This window comes from Onychostoma macrolepis, chromosome 10 (assembly GCF_012432095.1).
Source record: "Onychostoma macrolepis isolate SWU-2019 chromosome 10, ASM1243209v1, whole genome shotgun sequence".
Lineage (NCBI taxonomy): Eukaryota > Metazoa > Chordata > Actinopteri > Cypriniformes > Cyprinidae > Onychostoma > Onychostoma macrolepis.
Genome location: NC_081164.1, coordinates 21595581 through 21619820, shown reverse-complemented (window position 1 = coordinate 21619820; position 24240 = coordinate 21595581). Strand labels below are relative to the sequence as shown.

Here is a 24240-nt window from a genome sequence, read left to right as displayed (position 1 = left end):
TTGCAATTAAGTACGAGCCTCACCAGCGACCCTGAGGATAGCGAAGCGACATAATCGCTCAATGAACATGTAAAGCCTCGGTCAGCAAACGCAACGCTCGGGCTTACTGAGCATTATGGCCACAAATTCGCCAACGTCATGTTGCTTGTCTCGTATGCTTCCAAAGCTAATTAAAACGCACCACCACGGGGGACCGTGCAGAAATATTTGCGCCCTGCAAACGACATGCGATATTTGTCTCAGAGCAATTTCTCAAATGCCACTCATCAATCAAAGCGAACAAGAGACGGCGAGGAGACTGACGGGACGATGATGTCACACTTAGAGATGTGCATGACTACACGCTTCCCAAATCAACTGCGAAGCTCTGTTTAATTATGCTTGTTTGGGGTCATGTCCGCCAGACATCGATCAGACACGTTTTCTTGAGGGATGTTCAGATAAGGTGTGCTCCTGCATTCACAAACAGCTGATGGAGCCCTTTTTATGAATGCAAGAATGCAAACATATTCAAGACCAACATATACTGTGATTTGATCAACTTCTCAGAGACTGTTTTAGTGTGACAGACTACAGGTACTGTCAGCAGGTCAAGCACAGCATGTAAAATATATACATATTTATTTATAACTCATACAGATTTGTAATTTAGACAATTGTATTTTATGGGTCCACAGAAAACAAGACATTGTGCATATACAGTGCCATATATTCATACCCTTCATGCCTTGTGTTAAACTGCTTTAAATTACTTTTTTTTCCACATCAATCTACACTCCATACACCATAATAGTAAAGCAAAAAACTGGTTTTTAACATCTTTGCAAATTTATTAAAAATAAAAAAAACCTAAATGATTCCATTGCATAAGTATTCATACCCGTATCTGGGACAGTTGAATTTAGCTCAGGAGCATTCATATTACTTGTAGATGTTACTACACTTTGAATGAAGTTAACCTGTGGCAAATTCAATTGAATGGGTATGATTTGGAAAGGCACACACGTCTTAATAAAAGGTTTAACAGCTGAAAATGCATATTAGAGCAAAGACCAAGCGCTGAGGTAAAAAAAACTGCCTGTAGAGCTCAGAAACAGGTTTGCGTCAAGCCACACATCTCGGGAAGAATTCAGAAAAAAATTCTGCTTCATTGAAGAGTCACAGAAGCATGTAGTCTCTGTTACCCTTAATGGAAGAAGTTTGAAACAACCAGAACTCTTCATAGAGCTGGCCTCCTGGCCAAACTGAGCAATTGATGGAGAAGGGCTTTGGTTAGAGTGATGACCAATAACCTGATGGTCACCTGATGGCATCATGTTTGAAGGAAACCAGGCATTGCTCATCACCTGCAGAGTACCATCTCAAAAGTAAAGTGTGCTGGTAGCAGCCTCATGCTGTGGGCAGGGGCGTAAATTTCATCTGACAGTAGGTGGGGACACTAAACGTAAAATTTCTCAAGAGCAATTTTTGAAGGGGACACAAATAATACAGCCAAAATTATCAATTTGTACTTGTAAGGATAGATATGTGTACATAGCATGGAGACCGTGTTTAAATATGAGTTCATGGTTCACCACGCGGTCATATTATAATTATTATTTTGCATCATCCATAGTATTTTAGGTTTCGTCTGAAACCTAGTACGTCTCTTTCGCATTAATTCAACCGCATTAAACCTACTGATCTGCCACTTAACATCATATTGAACGAAACCCAACACGTAGGTCTACAATATTAGCCTAATATCAGTTCACACACAGGCTTATCGCCGTGTTAGTTGTAGTGGGTGACAAGCTACGGTATTAAGCTTGTTAACCTTATAATCGCTCATAGAAAATACATAGGATGTCATAATTTTCTTGTCATGACTAATTTATTAATGATCCAGCATCTGTATTAAAGAGAAAGAATCATTTCACCCGATGTTTAAAGAGAATAAAATAGCCTTGACAGCCTAAGTTAGTTACACATAACTAACTTGCTCTCTCTCACCGGACTCGTGTGTGTGTTTATCGGTAAAGAAGGAAAGCAGGCAGTGGACCAAACCACTGTGATGAAAGGGAGGGGGGAATCAAAACATTTCTGAACTTAAAACGTTTTTTTGCATTTATTTTGTTTTACTACTCACACAGTTATTTTAAGTATATGTCCATTATATTATTTTCAATACACAGAGTCGCTTGTAATGATATTTTTAGGGGGGGCAAACCTCAGATAGGGGGGGTCCTGTCCCCCCCCGGGATTTACGCCTATGGCTGTGGGGCTGTTTTTCAGCGGCAGGGACTGAGGGACTCGTCAGAGTAGAAGAAATGCTCAAATGCACCAAAATATTGAGATAGCCTTAATGAAAACCCAGTCCAGAGCATTCAGAACCTCAGACTGGACAGAAGGTTTACGTTCTAACAGGACAATGACCCTAAGCACAGCAAGAGTGGCTTATAGACAACTCTGTGAATGTCCTTAAGTGGCCCAGCCACAGTCGGAGCTTGAACCCAATCAAATATTTCTGGAGAAACCTGAAAATGTGTGTCTGCCCCCATCCAACCTGACAGAGCTTGAGAGGTGAAGAATGGCAGATAATTGCCAAATACAAAGCTTGTCACATCAAACAAAAAAGACATGAGGCTGTAAAGGTGCTTCAGCTAAATTGTTAGTTAATGGTATGAATACTTGCAATGTACTTATTTCAGTTTTTTATTTTTAATAAATTTACAAAGTTGGGACAATTCTGTTTTTGCTTTGTCAATATGGTGTATGGAGTATAGACTGATGTGGGGAAAAACTAATTTAAAGCAGTTTAACATAAGGCAGCAACATAAAACGTGAAAAAAATTAAGGGGTATGAATACTTTCGCAAGACACTGTATAACACGATTATACAAATTATTATTATTATTTTTAAGTAATAAAAGAACAAAAAAATGAAAAACATATATAAAAAAGCAAACATTATTTTTTTAGGGCTGCCAAAGTTAATGTCTTAATATTTAGCGAATATGGCATTTTTAACACATTGCTTTGGAATGATATTGGAAAAGAGCTTTATAATAAAAAAACCTGAATTGAAAATGTTTATTTTTTTGATTAAGTTCATTCATCCAAACATTATACTGACATTATACAAGTGTTATTAAAAAAATAAATAAAATCCAAAGAAAATAACACTCAGACTATAAGAGTATGTTTTACAAGAAAAATTTCTCATCAAATTTTCAGAAATTTTCTACATCAAAAGTTCATGTTTTAGCCTATTCAATATGTTACTAGACATTCCTTTGTAACTGTTTGTGAAATTCACTACCAATTACTAAGTTACATTTTTTTCTACACCATTTTTTTCAGTACAATTAATAGTAGAGTAAAAAGTAACATCATAAAATTAAGTAAAAGTAAACATTTAACATTTTAATTTAACAAAAAAAGGCAAGGATTATACATAACCAAAAAAAGACAGAGCTGCCTTTGGATTTTAAAAAGAGCATCCCACACAAGTGTTATTATATTTGTTTTTTAAAGAGACAAAATAGATATAGATATATATATATATATATATATATATATATATATATATATAAAACAAAATAGATCTATATATCAGTGGCGTTCCATCCATATAAGCTGCGAATGCGCCGCATACCCAGGCCGTCTGAGAGAATGAGTTCACGGGCTAATTAATATAAATATGATTATAAGTTGATACCTTATCATTTGAGATGTGATTTAAAGCTTAATAAAGCGTTGGGAATAAGTATGTAAAATTATTTATGAAAAACAGTGGTAATTTTCTGTAAATCTACGTCAGTGACGGAAGCTTCCGGGTAAGCGGATTCTCCGCGGCTGTGGCGCCTCCGCTCTGTCGCTGTGACTCGTCAGGATTGTAGCGCGTTCTCAGTGTTTCGCTGGTACGCGCGTGATTTCATGCAAGAGGTAAGCTGTCCGAGAAGTGCTCGCCCAAGTGGAAAAATGCGCTGTTGCTGCCAGATCTCGATTGCTGAAAATTACATTGTATTTGATGCAAAACTAACCCGACAAAATCATATGAAAAAAAAAAAAAAACATAACTGTATATTTTCATGCTTTCTCAAGCAAAGCAAATTTTGAAAGGCCACTAAAAACATATCTGGACATAGACAATATTGAAGACGTTATTGTCAACATGCCTAAGTAGTTAAAAAAAAAAAAAAAAAGTTTATAAAAATGTATATAAAATTTTAAATAATAACAATACCTTTGTTTTCCGTATACTTGTGTTGCTTACAGTTAAAGTCATTTTGTGATTTTATTGTTGTTTTTGCAACGTTGCTTGGCAATATTTTAAAGATATTATTATTTTTTATCATTTATTTATTTTATTTTATTTTTGGGGGGAGATTTTGCATGGTCTGTTATTGTCATCCGTGTGGTAGTTTTAACTCCTACACTGTAAAAAATAAATAAAGTTGAGCGAACTTAAAAAAAAAACATTTTTTACCAGCTTCAGCAGATTTTTGAGTTTGCTCAACTTGTTTTTGTGGGAGATTCTCAAATTTTTGTTGTATAAACAACAAGTTGAGAAAACTCAAAAATCTGCTGAAGTTTGTTGCCTTAAAATTTTAAGTTGGCTCAATTAATTTTTTTTTACAGTGTATTGACTGGGAATAAAAAATAAATCAATAAAAAAAATTAAAAAATAATTTAGTTAATGCAGAGACTTATAGACCGGGGGAATCTCCCATCTCCCCAAGCTCTGAATATTACGTATCATAACGTAACTACGCGTGAACGTTATTTGGCGGTTTTTACTTGGAAAATCAGCTGTTTTCTAGCATGCTGCATTCGAGTTAACTATGGATAAACCTGAAACGATAGAAGGATTGGAGATGAATTTCATTAACAAATAGCCTAAGGTAGGAATGTGCATACTTTTAAATGGGGGTCTTAATCTTAGCACTCAGCATACCGGTTAGAAAAGTCACCGCTCGATATATACACACACATACACAAAAGCCCCTGATCCAGCTGACTGTCCTGACCCATCCTTAGGGTCACATTCACATCATGTAGTACAGCAATCTGTTGAAGCAGGAATATAACTAAAATGATTAACATTTGAGATCATTATCGGATACAAAGGACTTCATAAGGATGTATGTCACCGAGGTCAACATGAAGAATTACATTTCAAATTAGAAATGTTCATGACTTTCAAACGACGTGCAGCGATTTGCTGGTCGATCTATAATAACTTCATGCCTCGGCTGATAATGAAATTATTCATGTTTTAGAAGGATTTCTCCAATCCAGATTGGCCTGAAATCCAATTATGCGTTTGCTCAGCAGAGAACATTTTTCATGAGAAAAAAGGCAATGAGAAGTTAATAATGTACTACCAACTGTTCTGTTAAACGGTACAAAATTATGCCAGTGTATGCAATGTGTTGTCTGGCATTAGACCTGCAAAGTAGAAACCAAGGTCAAAGCCTTTAGGTTACAAAATACACAGTCTCTCTGACTCCTCCGTGGAAGATTTTACAGCAGATCAATGATCCCAGAAGCCTCGTATCACAGGAGAGCTTACTGAAGCTTTTTTTTTTTTTAATAGCGTTAGTCTATTCTGTTCAGCATGGTTTCTGTTTTGGGATTTGGCTAAAACTAACTTTCGCTGAAGGCATGCTGTTTATTGCTAATATTACTATAATTTAGGCAATTACGCTGAAATATTGTTTTTGAAACACGCATCAATTCCTGATGGAAAAATCAGCAGTGTTGCATTACAGAAGTAAAATGGGTGGCATTTTGCCGTTTTCAGGTTTATGTTTCTCATGTAAAAAGCTATAATTGTTTGAGGCCTCTATATGTTAAGTGCTGTACTTAACAGAATTGTCTTCAGTGTCTGTTTAACTCAAAGAAGAAATAATAAATGATCACCTCTTCACAACAGTCTGAATGTATGTCGCTTCAAAAAAGGTCCTTGTTTTGGTTTCATCTCATGCATTTTGACTGACAGGCTCTAGACACTCGGCTCTCCTTGAGTGTCCATTCTCCACACGTAATTACCCATAATCACTTGTACATCCTGAGGAGGATTTGCTTCAGTGAAAGGCTTCGAGAGCCAGGGACGAATGCAGGCCTCTCTCCTCTTTAAGTGGCAAAATCAGAGGGGAAAAAAAGAAAATCAATGTGGTCAACAGCTCGATGGGTCGGAGACAGATAGACCTTCATCTGAACATGCCTTTCATCCTTCTCTATGCGTAACATTGCTACATTTTCCTTTTTCTTTTGTGAGACCTTCATCCACAATTATTCCTCCAGTGCTCTCTTTACCTTCACTGTCCTTTTAAAGCATTTAGTTGACATGTAACTCCACTGAACTTCACAATTTATTACCACTGCCAAGAAATTATTTCATATTCAGATGTTATCACTACTATTCATTTTCAGCATCAGCATTCAAACAGATACAGTGGCACGCTGCTCACTGAATGCATGTTTTCTTAAAGCAACACGTTAAATGCATGAAATATGAATGATTTTGTGTGTAGCCTGTAAATGAAGCCCATCAATCCATAAGATCAAATTTACACGGACATATCATAGTTCATGATAATGATTGAAAAATAATAAATTTCACTGAATGATCAATCATGTTGCCCAACAATGAAGATTTTTTCTTGGCCTGACAAAATTTTTACTGACTTCAAAAAAAAAGCATATCACCAGAAAACTGGAAATTCTGTCTATAATGTAAATATATTTGGATATTAATGAATTTATTGCTTTCATTTTGCTGAAAAATTATGGGATGTCGCTCAAAACATTATATTACCTTATAATGCTCAACCCATCTTAACTTATGCTTCCAAGGATATGACAAATCATTAGTGCAATTTGAAAAAAACTAATCTATGTCAGCCAGAATTCATGATAATTTAAAATCATACAACAAATGCATCAACAAGCACAAGACCAAGTCCGACAGATAAAGTGAAATGTCTATTAACTATCTGATAAAAAGTTGACCAACTTCACCTGCCAAGTTTGGCTCAGGAAAATACCAAACCAGCACTAACCAACATAAACCACTGAGGGAATTCATACTGACCTAAGATAGTCTGTGCAGTATCAGAGATGAGAGAATCCAGACAAAAGAGGAAAAATGATAATTCATGATCTGTGCAAAGACTAAAGATCCAGACGAAAAAATATTTACAAGACATTCATGAGAAGGAAAAAAATAATTATTAACACCCACTTCACTCCTGTTACACAGCCCAAGATAAAACTGACATTCAGAAAGCTAAATCTAAAATATACTTCAAAACTAATTAGTAAGTAAATACTATATTTCAGCAAACCACTAAAGATACATTTATCTTGTCATCTTGTCAAATTATTTTAGCACAAAATCAAAGCAGATGAACAAGACTGCTAATGCGACTCGTTAACATCACCAGCAAAAACCTACAGCACTGTGTGCATATTAATTATGAATATTTTCATTCAATGTCATAAAAATTCAGATTTTTGATGTATAAAGTACAAACAGAGTCAATATAGATGACATGTACAGATACAGACACTATAGACTATGACTAGGATAACAAATATCTATTTTAACCAAAAGTCATTTTAAAATACACATGGGCTGTAATTGCACTACAGCTTCAACACACTTGGTTTAACAGCTCAAATGCAACTAGAGAAGCCAGTATAACACATAATGATCCATTTCCATGCAATTACATATAAGGATACGGTTTAATGCTGCTTTTTGTAACTATAATAAAATACCTGCTTCAGTTACATTTGTAAATAATGATTTTCTATTAAATCCTAATGCCTGCTCCAAACTTTAGATTTAGCACGAGTGCATGCATAACAGTTATTTATCTGGAAAGTAAAGTCATGTAACTCATTTAAAGGTTCAATGAACAGAACATGAAACACACCACACACTCATTTAAGCATGATTTCTCATGGGGCGTCCACTGGAGGGCGATGTTGCGGGAGACTACAGGTTTTTAATGGCAGCTTGCAATGTGAAAACTGAATTATGCATTCAGACTAAAGACCTCTGTGCTACTTTTAACGGTTGCCTTATGGAAAAAAGCCCGAGGACAGTTTTTCTGCATGCCTACCGCCTTGGGTAAATGTAAAAACCCATAAAACTGAAGTGTGCAATTTTATTTCGATGCTAAAACACTTTGTTCTGTCCCAGTTTCCAAACATCTGATCAAAACACCACAATAATCCATGAGTAATCCACACCACTCCAGTCTGTCAATTAATGTCTTGTGAAATGAAAAGATGCATGTTTCCAAGAAACAATTCCATCATTAAGACGTTTTTAACTTTAAACCATTGCTTTCAGCTAAAATACGAATCCATAATCCATAATCGCGCTTCTTCCAATGAAAAATTCCATATTGTCCTCTCACATAAAAATCCACTCACATATTTGTTTAGAATGGTGTTTGATCTGTGCATATTTCTCTCCTGATTCAGACAAGGCGACTTTTTCACTGCAGGAAAGCGTTATTATGGATTATGGACTTGTATATCAGACAGGAGCAATGGTTTTAAAAACATCTTAATTGTGGATTTGTTTCTTACAAACACGCAGCTTTTAGCTTCTCAAGATGTTAACTGATGGACTGGAGTGGTGTGGATTATTGTGATGTTTTTATCAGCTGTTTGGACTCTCATTCTGACGGCACCCATTCACTGCAGAGGATCCATTACTAAGCAAATGATGCAATGCTACATTTCTCCAAATGTGTTCCAATGAAAAAACAACCTCATCTACAGTGGGGCAAAAAAGTATTTAGTCAGCCACCAATTGTGCAAGTTCTCCCACTTAAAAAGATGAGAGAGGCCTGTAATTTTCATCATAGGTATACCTCAACTATGAGAGACAAAATGAGAAGAAAAAAATCCAGAAAATCACATTGTAGGATTTTTAAAGAATTAATTGGTAAATTCCTTGGTAAAATAAGTATTTGGTCACCTACAAACAAGCAAGATTTCTGGCTCTCACAGACCTGTAACTACTTCTTTAACCCTTTCGCACTTGAGTTTAAAATATTCTAGCTGAGCCCCAGGCGTGAGTTTTTTTAGGCGACCGTTATTTTAGAATTTATAGCCTTATTGTTTCCATGGCGACGCGTCATGCTTGTCATGTGACACACCGCAGCCGTAATAGCGCTGTATGACACATGGATTGCTTTTATTTCGTTTTTCCTTTTTTTATTATTAATATTCACAAACATACTCGCTATATTATTAAATATCTGATATTCCGATTCTGAAATATGTGCAAGTAAATGTGTTTGGTTGTTTAAACACGTTTATAATGACCGTGTTAGTTGATCTATACCGGGTGATGGGCGCCGCCATGTTTGCTCGCGCTGAATCCAGCTGTGGGATTTACAACACGTAAATTCATCCTCTCCTCCCGAAACACGTTAAAATAAGTCTCCAGTAAACTGGGAGAAGAGCAGAGTAAACTTTATTGTTACTTACACTATGTGTATATGATATCAATAAAACATGTCGTCAGATTATATTTGTAAGGATTTATTATTGTTGCTTCCATAGACATCAGCGCATATTTTACAAACTATAAATGTATGGCTTTGCTAGTACTTATGTGTATTTAAATGTCTGAAATCTTAAATAAGCATTATATGGTTGAAAACACTGAATAAGTGATAATATTACAAGCGCCGCTGCCTGATCTGGCTCCGCGCCAGAAAGCAGATTTGAATTTCAGCAGTTGATGACGTGACTCACTGAAAGTTCTAATCACACCGGTGTGATCGTACGCTCCAGGGACCAGCCAAGACTGATCACACCGATGTGATCGTACGCGTTAAAGGGTTAAGAGGCTCCTCTGTCCTCCACTCGTTACCTGTATTAATGGCATCTGTTTGAACTTGTTATTAGTATAAAAGACACCTGTCCACAACCTCAAACAGTCCAACTCCAAACTCCACCATGGCCAAGACCAAAGAGCTGTCAAAGGACACCAGAAACAAAATTGTAGACCTGCACCAGGCTGGGAAGACTGAATCTGCAATAGGTAAGCAGCTTGGTGTGAAGAAATCAACTGTGGGAGCAATTATTAGAAAATGGAAGACATACAAGACCACTGATAATCTCCCTCGATCTGGGGCTCCACGCAAGATCTCACCCCGTGGGGTCAAAATGATCACAAGAACTATGAGCAAAAATCCCAGAACCACACAGGGGACCTAGTGAATGACCTGCAGAGAGCTGGGACCAAAGTAACAAAGGCTACCATCAGTAACACACTGTGCCGCCAGGGACTCAAATCCTGCAGTGCCAGAAGTGTCCGCCTGCTTAAGCCAGTACATGTCCGGCCCGTCTGAAGTTTGCTAAAGAGCATTTGGATGATCCAGAAGAGGATTGGGAGAATGTCATATGGTCAGATGAAACCAAAATAGAACTTTTTGGTAAAAACTCAACTTGTCGTGTTTGGAGGAGAAAGAGTGCTGAGTTGCATCCAAAGAACACCATACCTACTGTGAAGCATGGGGGTGGAAACATCATGCTTTGGGGCTGTTTTTCTGCAAAGGGACCAGGACGACTGATCCGTGTAAACGAAAGAATGAATGGGGCCATGTATCGTGAGATTTTGAGTGAAAACCTCCTTCCATCAGCAAGGGCATTGAAGATGAAACGTGGCTGGGTCTTTCAGCATGACAATGATCCTAAACACACTGCCTGGGCAACGAAGGAGTGGCTTCGTAAGAAGCATTTCAAGGTCCTGGAGTGGCCTAGCCAGTCTCCAGATCTCAACCCCATCGAAAATCTTTGGAGTCCGTGTTGCCCAGCGACAGCCCCAAAACATTGCTGCTCTAGAGGAGATCTGCATGGAGCAATGGGCCAAAATACCAGCAAAGTGTGTGAAAACCTTGTGAAGACTTACAGAAAACGTTTGACCTCTGTCATTGCCAACAAAGGGTATATAACAAAGTATTGAGATGAAATTTTGTTATTGACCAAATACTTATTTTCCACCATAATTTGCAAATAAATTCTTTAAAAATCCTACAATGTGATTTTCTGGATTTTTTTTTCTCATTTTGTCTCTCATAGTTGAGGTATACCTATGATGAAAATTACAGGCCTCTCTCATCTTTTTAAGTGGGAGAACTTTCACAATTGGTGGCTGACTAAATACTTTTTTGCCCCACTGTATATCTACAGGATGGCCTGAAGGTAAACATTCTGCAAATTTTCATTTTTGGGTGAACTATTCCTTTAAAAATATATGACCCACAAACTGCAACCATCCATCACTGTAATAGAGAATAAAAACTCAAAAATATTAGTTAGAAATCAATAAAGGAATTACAGCTATACATTTGACCAAATGGCATTTCTCAGCCGGGAAGTCCAGATCCAAATAATGACAAATGGTTACACAATGGAGAAACAGGAATAGGTTACTTAAATGAAAGATCTTCCCCACACAGCTCACTTTTTATTCTTTAATATCAAACCAATAGTGAAGTTTCATTCATGCTATCGTCAGCAGTCTTACGAACACCCTCTTCAGCATTTCCCATGGTGCACTTGAAAACCAAATGTGGCATCTCTGGAAAAGAGCTGCTGTAATCTGAAGTGCATTACTGAGACAGTGACGGGAACATGGCGAGTGACAGCAGCCCTGCATATTTGATGCTGTATCTCTCTGTTGGCCCACTTTTCTTTCTGCTCTTTTAAATGTAGGTTACTTAACCTAAGAATTTCACTTAGTCGTGCATTTCATGCGATGACAAAGAATGCATGCATTTCAGATGCATTCTGTTCATACGCTCTCAAATGAAGCTGAATAATAAAGGAAGAATATGCATTGAAAAAAACTGTATTTTTGTGCAAAAGGAAGAGAGGATATGTGATTCCAAATGAACACTATAAATCTATTTTCTCTTTGTCAGGTAGTAGGTAATGAGTTGCTGGGTTTTTTGAATAATTGAAAATGAACAAAGCAAAATAAAAAGTCGTATTGCGTTTCCTTTGCCGGTTTTTAATAACTGGGTTTCGCAAATTCAATCTTCCTCATAGCTGAATATGAAACAAATGCAAAACAGAGCACGCCGGTTTCTCTAAGCCCAAAAAAGCATAAGGAATTTTTTTCTCATATTGCCTTGTCAGATTTTGATAGAACAATAAGACGTTTTGCTCCTTGGGAAATAAACAGACATCAGCTTAAATATTCTGAACATATACGGGTTAGACACTTATACACTGGTATTTAGACACTTGAGCAAAACCTAAAGTATGCATTTCATCACATAACATATATATATAATATTATATTATATATAGCATTTTGGCAGTGGCATTCAGGTTTTAAGTGCATCATAGATGCTCAAGTACTTTTGGGCTGCTGAACATGCAATAAACAAGCTTATCGCTTATCCCAAGCCAATCCTTTCCATACTACGAAAATCTATTTTTAGTATAAAAGGTAACTTTATGTAAATCCATCAGAGAAGTTTTACTAGAGAAAATCAAGAGGCAACGCTTCAGAGAAGATAAATCAGAAACATATGACTGAATGTACATTTTGATGTTTCTCACATCCAACAAGACTGTTCTCTTCTGATACTCTCAGATCTGAATCAAGGGCTTTTCTGGCTCCTTTTCACAGGAACGTCAGAGATCTGTGGTCATTACTGCTCAGTCTGCAAGTCCCTCTTATAATGGAAGAGTGAATTCAAAACTGTCTAAGACTACAACCTCCTCCTGAGAAATCATTTTAGAAGTCCTTCCATGCAGTTAGAGGTACAACATTTCTTTGCTGTGATTCTGTACTTGTTATGAAGCATTAATGACTTGGTCTACTGGTCTGGATATGCAAAAATATGTATAACCTCAGGCAAGTTGTTTTTGAGATTTCTTGCATCAACTGAGATCTAAATGATTTCCCAAATAACTCTGATGCTTCCTAAGGCAACTTCAGTAGCCTATGTAATTCATCTTGAAATGTTTGAATGATTCATAAAATCATGTGTCTTGTTAAGGAAAGGTAAGTGATCAGACTAGTTTTCCCTCAACTCACATATGATAAAATAAGAAAAAATTCCCAGCCTAGAAGCCAATCTGGGTTTTATAAAAGTTTCAAAAAGTAGTTTGAAAGAGCGTGGCAGACCCTATTTAAACACTCTCTAGTGTGCATGATTCAACACCATTTAATGGCACCCGGTTGCAAGTATCTCTAAATATTGTAGATGAAATGCATGAAGGATTCCCAACAAATATACAAATAATAATAGCCAACGATAACACAACACAACCTCAAATATGACTCTGTATATATATATTTTTTATATAAACGTGCCGTCACGTGACCTGCAATCGCGCGGGTTTCCCGCGTGTTACGATTATGAATTCACATAACCGTTCCTGGATCGTTTGTCAGCTACTTACAAAGCCATTTTTACCCCGACAGTTTCACCCCAATTCACACATTCAAGGAGGCAATTCCAACAACCATTACGAGTTTTAGTCTGAATGGGTTCAACACAGGGTCTCCCTACAAACATACACATCAAGAAGTCTCTCGGATGACTGGAGAAACGCCTTAAAAAGAAATGGAAAACCTTGGTGCTTATGAAAAACATATTTACCTGACATTTACTAGTTTGGATGGGCGACATTTTTAAGATGACAAACGGCTGTTTTGGCGAGTAGCCTAAAAACCCGGGTAAAAAGTGCAAGGTGTTTGCATACTAATCAGACGTTTGCTGTACTCGCGCCTGATTGGTCAGTGTGTGACAACTCTCATTCCTCATTGGCTGCCTACAATGTCAATCACATATAATGAAATGAAACGTTCATAAGACGTTTCTTATGAAGTCATTCAACTTTCATCGTCTTTACATTTGTAAACTACTACTTCAGTGTGAGTTTTTCATTCAGTAAGATGCCATTTGTTGTCATGTAGCAGTTGATTGTCATTATGTTTTCTTGCAGGTGAACAAACCAAATTTTATGCTTCACAGTGTGCTTTCCTGAAAGTACCCATCAGCTGTGGCAAACAATAATTTCTTCAGTTTTTGTTATGAATATCTTGGGTAGAACCACATTAGCACTGTGAAGCATATGGCACTGCTGAAATTAATAACGTGCAGATGAAGTCATTATAAGTTATAGGTGCATTAAGAGGTCTAATGATGACAAAGTTTGGGGTGAAGACAATGAGTAGCATGAAATTTTGTGCTGAAGGATAAAGTGAAGGATAATTTTGCGAATCGGCAGCGAGAGGAGAGTTGATGGATGTGAGCCGCCTCAGCCACTATATCTCACTGCTGCTTCTGTTCAAGAACCGTGGGACACCTCGAGTGCTGACAGTAACCAGCCCAAATTGGCTGCCGAACACAGCTTGGGTTCCACCATAAGTGAGGGGGGTCTTAGAGATGGCTATATATCTGGGTTGGGGGTCGACAGGTCTTGTACGCTGGAGACAAGCGGCTCAAATGTGGCTGCATCATTACCGATGCTCCCGTACACCCGGCGCAGGAACCTGCTAGCATGAAAACAGACCAGCTTGATGAGAACCTGCTGTGAAACCTGATAGAAGGACTAGATGATTGTTTGGCCCAGGGTTACTGTCGTTAATAAATCTAAAAGCGTAAAAAAAAATCATTGCTTGAAATAACATATAACATTTCTCATTTTCATTCTCATAGTTGGATGTAGGCCTACTAAAATCACTAAAACTGAAATTAAAATCAATTTAAAAAAATTAAAATGAATTTAAAAAATGACAAACACACGCAACAAAATTAGCTGCAAAAAATGAAATATAAAATAAAAGCTAATTTAAAAATATTACAAAAAAACTGTGTTATAATCCTGGCCTTAATAAGCAAATAAATCACAAATTCTTTTTCAGTTATTAATGAAGTACACTTATAAAGTCCACAAATTAACAATAATGTTTCAGTTGTTATTTTCAAATGGTTGCTTTTCAATTTCTATGAAACAGAAAATGACTAAATAAGTTTTTATAATGCTGATAAAACAGTATTTTACCATAATATAAAACAGCTAAACCTAATATTGACAAATTTATATCCAGTGTACCAATTTAATCCCAGTTTCACGCAGTCAATGCAGGACAGAAATGAATCTCACTGTCTGATCAACTGGTGACCGCTAGCATTATGAAAATTAGTAAAAATGATTGGTGCTCAGAAGCTTCAGCTTTAACAAACAGACCTGCCGGAGGTTTAAAAGACGTATTATGTTAAATCTCTTCCAGGATTAGACTTCAACTCTATTCCTAAGAGATAAATAAAGGATTGTGGAGCTGCATATTGGGGTATTATAATGTTTTTGAGGATTTTTTTTCTCTTGAGACCTGTGACAGTACTGCAAATACTAAAACATCTCACTGCTTATCATTTGTCTCGTATGAATGCTTTTTAATATATTTCATCATGTGTTCTTTTTGAATATAGAGGAGACTGAGGCTAGACAGCATGAGTATTTCTCTTGAATGTCAATGTGGTGTTCTGGATGATTGTTAATAAGCTGCTGAAAAAGTTAAATATGAATGAATTAAATAAAATAAAATCTAAATAGGAATATATATATATATATAATAATAATAGTTTTTGGAATTTTTTTTTTTTCAGATTGAAAGATTGTATATAATTGTAATTTTTATTTATTTATCAAATTTTGTTTGTAAAAAATAATATTGTTACAACTAATTAAATTATTACTAAAACAAAAATTAAAAATATTAGAATGTTTATCAAATATCAAACTGAAAGATTGTATCTAATTGTTATTTTAGTTAAGGTTTGTGAGTAAATGTGAGAAACATTAACTAGAATAAAGTGTACACACTGACCCCACTCTTTCCAATTTATAAGCTTCTTTCAACCACAATATATGTCATTGCAATGTGAGAGTTTAGATGTTCACTTGTTTCTGTGTGAACAGCTCACGAAGCGAGTTGCAAACGATCTGAAAATCAGCTGGCTTCAGAAGCGAACGGGATAACAATACCACTCCTCTGCATTACCTGTTTAAACACACCTATGGGACGAGCCCAGAGATGCTGCTGAAGTGGGAGCGGTTTGATGATATATTGTGTTTGTTTCTGTGTGTGTGGTGGAGAGAAAGAGAGAACACTCTGTGCTGAAGGCATGTCTCCTTTCAGGAAAATTAAGTGTCTGTGTGGCGCCTGAGACATCCACACTACCCACCCTCCATAATTTGGTGTCAGGCCCTCCGCTCATTAATTTTACTGCAGCGTTTCCAGAAGGCCTCTGGAGCGATGCGTGTGGGGTAGACAGTCCTGCTCCTGCCATAACAACCGCAACCATGCCAGGCAAATACGTGCTTGAAAATACAGTGAGCCGTCGGCAAACACACAGGGTCGCCTGTAAATATGTATCTGATGGCGTTTTGCTTTATTTCTGTCCTAGAGAGCGAGGACTGTCACAGTATATGTGATCTTCAGCCAATAAAAACTGAATGCACAATCTGAATGATGCTTCTACCAACTAATACAGCCACAAATACAATGGTGTTGTTACTCAAATTAAAACTATTACAAATTATTTCCAATAATTGAAATGAAGCTGAAGTGAAAAAAAATATAAACATTCTATGAAAAACTAGCCTGGAAGATTTATTAATTTTTAATTTAATTTTTTTTTTACTTATTTATTTATTTATTTATTTGAAGTTTGAAAGGATGGATGAATGGAAGATGGATGGATGGATGGATGGATGGATGGATGGATGGATGGATGGATGGATAGATAGATAGATAGATACACACATGGTCAGAATTGTTGGTACCCATGGTAAATATGATCAAAGAAGGCAGTGAAAATAAATCTGCATTATTAATCCTTTTGATCTTTTATTTAAAACAAATCACAAAAATCTAACCTTTCATTGAACAATTGAAAATGTGGGAAAATCTCATTACGAAATAAATATTTTTTCTCAAATAGGAGGGAAAACAAACTTTGGAAAGCTTGAGTGGCTAAAGACTCTCAAAGGATCACAGCTGGAGAATTGCAGAAAATAGTTGAGTCTCGGGGTCAGAAAACCTTAAAAATATATATCAAACAGCATCTACACCACATGTTGTTTGGGAGGGTTTCAAGAAAAAAAAATCAAGAAAAGAAAATGCTCTCATCCGAAAACAATCCCCAGCATATTCAGTTGTCAGACACGACTTCAAACGGGACTGGCTTCTATGGTCAGAAAAAAATAGCTTTTTAGCAGCAAACACTCAAGATGGGTTTGGTGAACACATGGATAAAAAGTAGCCCATGTGTACAATGAAATATACTGCTGTATTTTTGATTTTGTGGGCCTATATTTCTGCTGGAGGTCCTGGACATCTTGTTTAAACACATGGCATCATGGATTCTATCAAATACCAACAGATAAAAAATCAATAAGTGACTGACTCTGTTAGAAATCTTATAATGGGCCATGTTTGGATACAATAATCCAAAAACAAACCTTAAAAACAATGCAAATAATGGGTCACTGGGTACAAAATGAAATTTATTAAATTAAATAAATTTTCACGGCCTTCTTTGATCATATTTACCATGGGTACCAACAATTCTGACCACGTGTATAGATGGATAGATGGATAGAAAGATAACTTAGATTGTACATAATTGTAAATGTACAATGAATTGTATACATTAATTATTGGTGCTTTTAAGAATATTATAAATCTTGTTACTTTTGAATTCACGAAGAATGTAGCCTGTTGTTAATATTAAATCAAATGAAAAATAAATAAACTAAGTAAATTAAAACTGAACATATAAAAATAAAAGCAAATAAATACCATAATATATACATTCTACTGAAATAACTCTGGGCAGCAAATGTGTTGAATTACTACTTCATGACTTTCAAAAGAACAGACATTAGGCTTTAATTGGCCTTCAAAAAAGAAACTGGAGTAAGGCAGGGTGGGTCACATTAAGCTTTGACCTTTTATTTTACGTGTTTAATTTTAGTTTTAACTACAAAATGGCACAGCCTGCAACACGCTGAACAAAATCTGCAAGAAGCGCCTTGGATTCTGGCCATCATTTAGAGAAGCACATTCAGAGGAGAGGTTTTAAATGTGTTTCTGAAAGGGCAGAGACGAGACGTTTGTGACAGATGGTGAACCGAAGTGAGACAGCTTTGCTTGAGCTCCTGCAAAACAAAAAATGAGACCAGACGATTGTCAGCACATTATTTAGTAGTTTAATTTGTGCAGTGTAAACAATAGCCAGTGAAACGCCTTCTGCTTGTTACTTAATGACAATATCTATATCTGTGCAGCAATCTTGAAAGATGATTTCTGTCTGTCAGACATAGTTTCCTATTCAGGTATAAACCTATAAAAGATCCAAGTTTGTCAACCAGTAATGGGTTGATATATCATGTACACTCAGTATAATTATTATCTTGAAGCAATTGCCCTGAAGCATATTTGACTTTTTCATGTTTATTTTTAGTTGTTTAAACGGGAAAAACATACCAAAACACACCATTAGCTAATCAGATAATTAAGGGAGATTGTGGAGATGTGATGCAAAGTATAAAAAAAAATAATAATAAATGTAAAGACCATATCAATCAACATGATCAGCTGGGTCAGAAATCCAGCTTAATTGCAAAATCAACTGTAGCTAAAATGCTAGTCAGTAAGGGCTGATGCTTGTTATGATTTTCACTGCCAGTAGGTGGCAGTGTGGGATACCCTGAGTTGAGGGCATGTGTGGTTTATAATAAATTTAACAGCCAGAATCATTGCCATTAATACTAATTGTTGATCTATTATGATCTATTAACATTTTGAGTAAAAAGAAGCATGAAAATATTTTATATTAAAATTCTGATAAGTAACTTGGATAAATATATCAGAAAATCAGCACTGAAGTATATATTAGTAGACATTTTTAATTATATATATATATATGTGTGTGTGTGTGTGTGTGTGTAAATATATCAAATATTTTATAATTCTATATTGTTTGAATACATACATATATTTTAATATAATATATTATTTTAATATCTTCCTGCAAAGTACACTTCTCTTCTAATTATGCAGTATTTTTGCCATACAAGCATGGTGATTTGCATGCTGTATTACTGCAGTTTTCATTGTTGCAGTATGTGATCATGCAGCAGAACTGCTGTTGTACTCCGTCCAATTTAATACACTTGCACTAGAGTTAAACAATTGCATTCTTGTTTTTGTTAGGAAGTGCTGAACCACATGCACTCTGTGTGCAATGACTTGAAAAAGAATAAATGATGTGCCTTGAAACTGTTAAACTAGAGCCGCAGTTCTCAGCTGTCAGCGTGACTGCATCAGAAATAATGATATGTTGTTATGGTTTGTTGTACTTGGACACAATAGATAAGACAAAGTGTAATTGTCTGCACAGGACACAACTTTATTCTGGGGTGAATCTGTAGAAGTTTTAAAAACATCACTTGTCATTTATTTTAAATGAAAAGTCTGTAATCCTCAGCGATTCTTGCTAGTTTTTGGGCCGTTCTTTGTTACATTTGGATCAAGGAGAAACTTCCAAGAAACTTTCCAATTGCTCAGAGATAGCTTGGCAGGCTCACAGGTTTTTAAATTATTTGAGAATTTCCAAGATTCCATCCATTCTGCAAACGTTTCTTCATCTTCATCTTCCACGTTGCCAGATCTGGATTGAACGTTACGCTTTGCTCGTGGTTGCGTCTTTGCTATTTTATATGCATCACTCCATCTCTTCATTTGTGGTTTCTGCTGGTCTATATCCGAGTACATTTGCTTTCTTATCTTTATAGTCTTCGTCATTATCACAGATTCATCCTCATCCTTCACGTGCTTTGAGTCAAGGTCTATCTTCATGAACCTCCAGGACTTGCTCCACATTTTCAGCTTCAAGTCTTTGAGTGAAGCAGAGGGTAAATAATAGATGCCTTTGTGTTTGGACCAAAGAATCAGGTCTTGTGCACTGAATGACCTTGGCTTTGCATCAACCCACAAGTCGATGTTCTTTGGTGGTTGTGGGTGTGACATCTTCCACGATCGACCCCATTCTGACCTGCTCTCGATCTGCACTGATTTGAGCATCGCATGGTTCTTGACATCAGATGTCAGGTGAGAATTCAAATAACATTCACCTTGTGTTTGATAAAACTCTGTGCTGCTGAACACCCAAGAATTATCCCAATCTAGCACTTCGTTTTTCATTAGTTGTGGGAGTTCAGGACCATCAAACCTCTTCTTAACCCTCCAGGAGTCATTCCACTCATCCGCAGGATATCGTTCTTTGAATGTCTGAGAATCAAATGATCTGCTAAATGCATTCAATGCTCTGCAAAGTTCCTTTCTGCCTTTGATTTCCATTGATTTCTCAAACCACGTATGTTCAGGTTGGTGATCCTCCAAGGTGGAGCACCTCCAAGAATCCATCCACGCTGTCATGGAGGGTCTATCATGATGACGCAGATGAGTTGATGACTTCCATGATTGTTCCCAGTCTGCCACAGATCGTGCATACATATGTTGACATACCGGCTGGGTAGATGCACTGGTCACTTGTCTTTCCAGAAGATGCTGACGTCTCGTTGACCTCCAGGACTCTGCCCATACGCGAACCCCTGCCGGTCCGTTATGCGGGATATCTTCATTTTCTCGCACTCTTCTAATAGGCCTGGGTTGAGAATTGGAAGACCAACCCTGCTGCCATAGACTGCCATCTTGGTTGAGAGTTAAGTTGGTGAGCCTCCAAGAATCGAGCCATTCAGTGAGATTTTTTGAGAACTGCGAAGGTGGATTTCTCCGGTTCCTCAAGGCTCTTTCTTCTCTATGCTGGTGTTTCATCATCTTCCAAGAATCCCTCCAGTTTATTTGCTCAGAGTAGTTAAGCATCTCTTGCCGCTTCTGGCTTTTTGGCAAAACAAGTACACTGAATTTCACATGTTCAGTTGGTTGCTTGTCTGGTTTCAATGTCTCAACCTTCACTTCCACCTCTTTATTTATCTCTTCTTTATACTCTGACAGATTTTTTATGGTCATCCATGATTTTTCCCATTCAGACAGCTGTGCGTCCGTCCCACCGAACTGAGAGCTCCATGGAATTGTGTGCTTCATCTCTCTAGACACATTCATTATCACGTTGCAGATGTTGGGATGCAGCTCCTCAGGCACCATTGCTTGAGATTGGATTGATTTTGACTCCTTTTCTGATATGGTTTTCGCAACTCTCCAAGATTCACTCCAAGCAGAATTATTTGTAGATTTCACACAAAGCTGATTTTTAAAGTGCTTCCAAGAATTATTCCATGATAATTCAGGTTGTTTTTCCTTATTAGCTGTGGGTTGAATTAAATCAGACTTAACAGCTACTTCTTTTACAGGCTTTGTTGACTTCCAGGACTCGTTCCAGTCTGATGTGATTTCCTCGTTTTGATTGTAAAATTTGTCAAAATCATTTTTATTTCTGTTTTCATAATAGTCTTTTCTTTTCTGACTGATTATCCAAGACTTTTCCCATTCTGGAGTGACCAGGTCTTGTTTAATGTATTCAGAGTCTAAAGCTTTGCTGAGCTTCTCCCATAGAAACATGTCTCTGGTGCTCATATTGTTGTTGGCATCAAACCCGAGATCAAACCATGGTTTACCATTAGTGCTTGGCTGAAAATTGAGAAACTTCCATGATTGCCCCCAGTCGAACGCACAGGGAATTTCTTCAGGTTGCGGCAAAGGTTGCGAAAACTTCCAAGACTTCGCCCACACCATCAACCCCGGGCAGCTTTCACTGAGCTGATGTAACAGGGCCAGTTTATTTGCTTTGGTAGTTTTAGTCGAGTCCGCCTGCCTCTGAACCCGACTGCTCTGGAAGCCTTGAGGCCTGCCAAGGTGCGTCTTTTTAGCCTTGTATGCATCAAGAGTCGATTCTTCAGGAAGCTTTGCTTTTCTCTCCAGTCTTTTAGGGGTTTTTATCTTGGAGGACATGCGCGCCTTCCAATCCTGATTGATTCTATGAAAAGTTTAATTGGTACAGACAACAAATGAAAAGACTTCTCGTTAATTATGAAATGTGTGCTTCTTTTGTTTTAACAGATTAATTAAAGATGGCTGCTGTTATTAAAATTTATATTTACACAATTAAGGCAATTAAAGTTGAAGCGACCACAAGCTCATTATCGTTCTGAATGGCCTTATTATGTGCAAACAGAATAGGCAGAGAGACATTTGGGATCAAACTGCATTAATGCAATATTAGAGTTACTGTAATTATGAGATGACTCAGAGAACTGTTCTTGTCTTCTTCAGAATTTATTCTTTTCTATGGCAACGCTCAAAATGCATCAATGAGCAGCTTGTAATTATGAGTGACAGAAAGTTTTTTTCCAAGCAGGAAACTAATAATTACAGTAATTCTGACATGGCATGAGCGCAGCAATAGCATATTCATAGATATTACAAAAGTATATGAAATGGAATTTGTTACAAATATTTACATCAACAAACTGGTTAACTATCAACAAACCCCATATGGCAAAATGTATATTTTAATTTATGTGGCCAAAATTTATTTTAAATATGCTAAATATATGTTGTAATCAGTAAAGCTCAATTAAATATATTTTTGAAATAGAAAATATATATAGTCTCAACCTTCATACATCAAAATATATTTCAAAATGTATTTCGGTGGCAAGAAAATCTAAGAAAATATATTAAAAAAATTGTACATACATTTTTAGCAACTATACCTTTGTGCCATTTTATATATATATATATATATATATATATATATATATACAGTATATATTGAAATTTATTTTAAAAACATTTCAAAAAATGTTATTATAAAATGTAATAATTGTTTTAAAAAATAATAATTTTTAATAATTTTTATTTTTATGTATTTTTTAAATTAATTAATGTTTTTGTTTTTTTTTTGTTTTTGTTTTTTTTATTTTGCCTTACTGGGCTGCTTGTAGCAAATTGGAAATGCCTCAAATATAAGACATTTTTGAGCCACAAAGTTGTTTTGTAAATATCGAGTTTTTCTGATTGACAAATGCAGGAAAACGAGAGGTTCGGCAGGTCCTCACCTTTCCAGAGCGCTCTTCCCTATCCTCTGCTCTTCCAGCTGCCGTTTCTGTCGAAACTCCCTCAGTCTGATTTCCCAGACATCCTTCATAATTGAAGCGCCACATACTAACACCTCTGTGTTTTTGTCCATTATTGTAGAGACTCCTGCCGTAAGCAGAGATGAAGCTGTCAGTGGATGAACGAGATTGGATTTAACAAGATTGCAATGTTCCTTTGCATAAACTAACCATAAAATGTGCATTTGTTTAGAATAGCTCATCGAGTAGCATGCATTTGATTAAGCTACTTAATTTCACCAGGACAGGCAATTAAATATAAACACAGTACAAAACAAATGCAGACAAAAAACAAAACAAAATGCTATTTGGAACATTTGCACATTATATAACACATTTAGCAGGAAATCATCACTTATCAGGCAAAAACAATAACATATGAAATTGCTTCTGTGATTAATTCTAAAATAGCATTACTGGATTGTACTTTCATGCTATATTTAAAAGAAATAAAACTGTTTATTCCTAGCGATATTAATTGTAATTTCATGAGTGCACTGCATCTAATACTGCTGTCCTGTCAACATAATAAAAGTGTATATTTCTGTGCTGATTAATAAAAAATGCTTACTTACCCGTCTGGCTGTTCTCTGTCTACTAAGCATCTGGAATCAGAAGCAGCTCTTATAAGTGTCAACTGTAACCAAACTGGCCCGTGTAACCAGGACTCTTGACCTGGCTATTTTTAACCCCACCAGCTGCCACGTGACTCTGTAACTCATTAGAATTGACAGAAATGCTTGTTTGCATCCATTTAAAATATTCTTTTGTACTTCACCAGATACTGCAATAGACTATATTACAATAAACCTGTGACTAAACGGATGTTGTTTTGTCACCCTTGTACATAATGATTAAAGTGGTGTCAGATTTCAGAATAAAAATGAGTTTCATCATGACAAGCGCTGATGATGGAGCTGATAATTAATACACTGAGTTTAGGTGGTACATGACACAGTAGATAATTAAAAGTGGGTTATTTGATTCCTCTGAATTTGGGCGAAAGGATCAAGTAGCGTGTTTTACAGTCTTGTGCTCAATATAGCCACT

General features: G+C 36.4%; 1 protein-coding gene across 2 annotated transcripts; it reads right to left on the bottom strand.

Annotated features, from left to right (window-relative positions):
- Window positions 1-19439: 19439 nt before the first annotated feature.
- LOC131547746 (uncharacterized) lies at window positions 19440-23901 on the bottom strand. 2 transcript variants are annotated; one of them, XM_058788362.1, is made up of 3 exons: window positions 23766-23901; window positions 23134-23299; window positions 19440-22049 (listed from the first exon to the last, which is right to left on the bottom strand). In XM_058788362.1, the coding sequence occupies exons 2-3, from the start codon at window positions 23262-23264 to the stop codon at window positions 19538-19540; spliced, it is 2643 nt and encodes an 880-aa protein (XP_058644345.1). In that variant the 5' UTR covers window positions 23265-23299; window positions 23766-23901; the 3' UTR covers window positions 19440-19537. The 2 variants fall into 2 exon arrangements, with proteins under 2 accessions (XP_058644345.1, XP_058644346.1); XM_058788363.1 differs by having other exon boundaries at window positions 23134-23278.
- Between the last annotated feature and the right edge of the window lie 339 nt (window positions 23902-24240).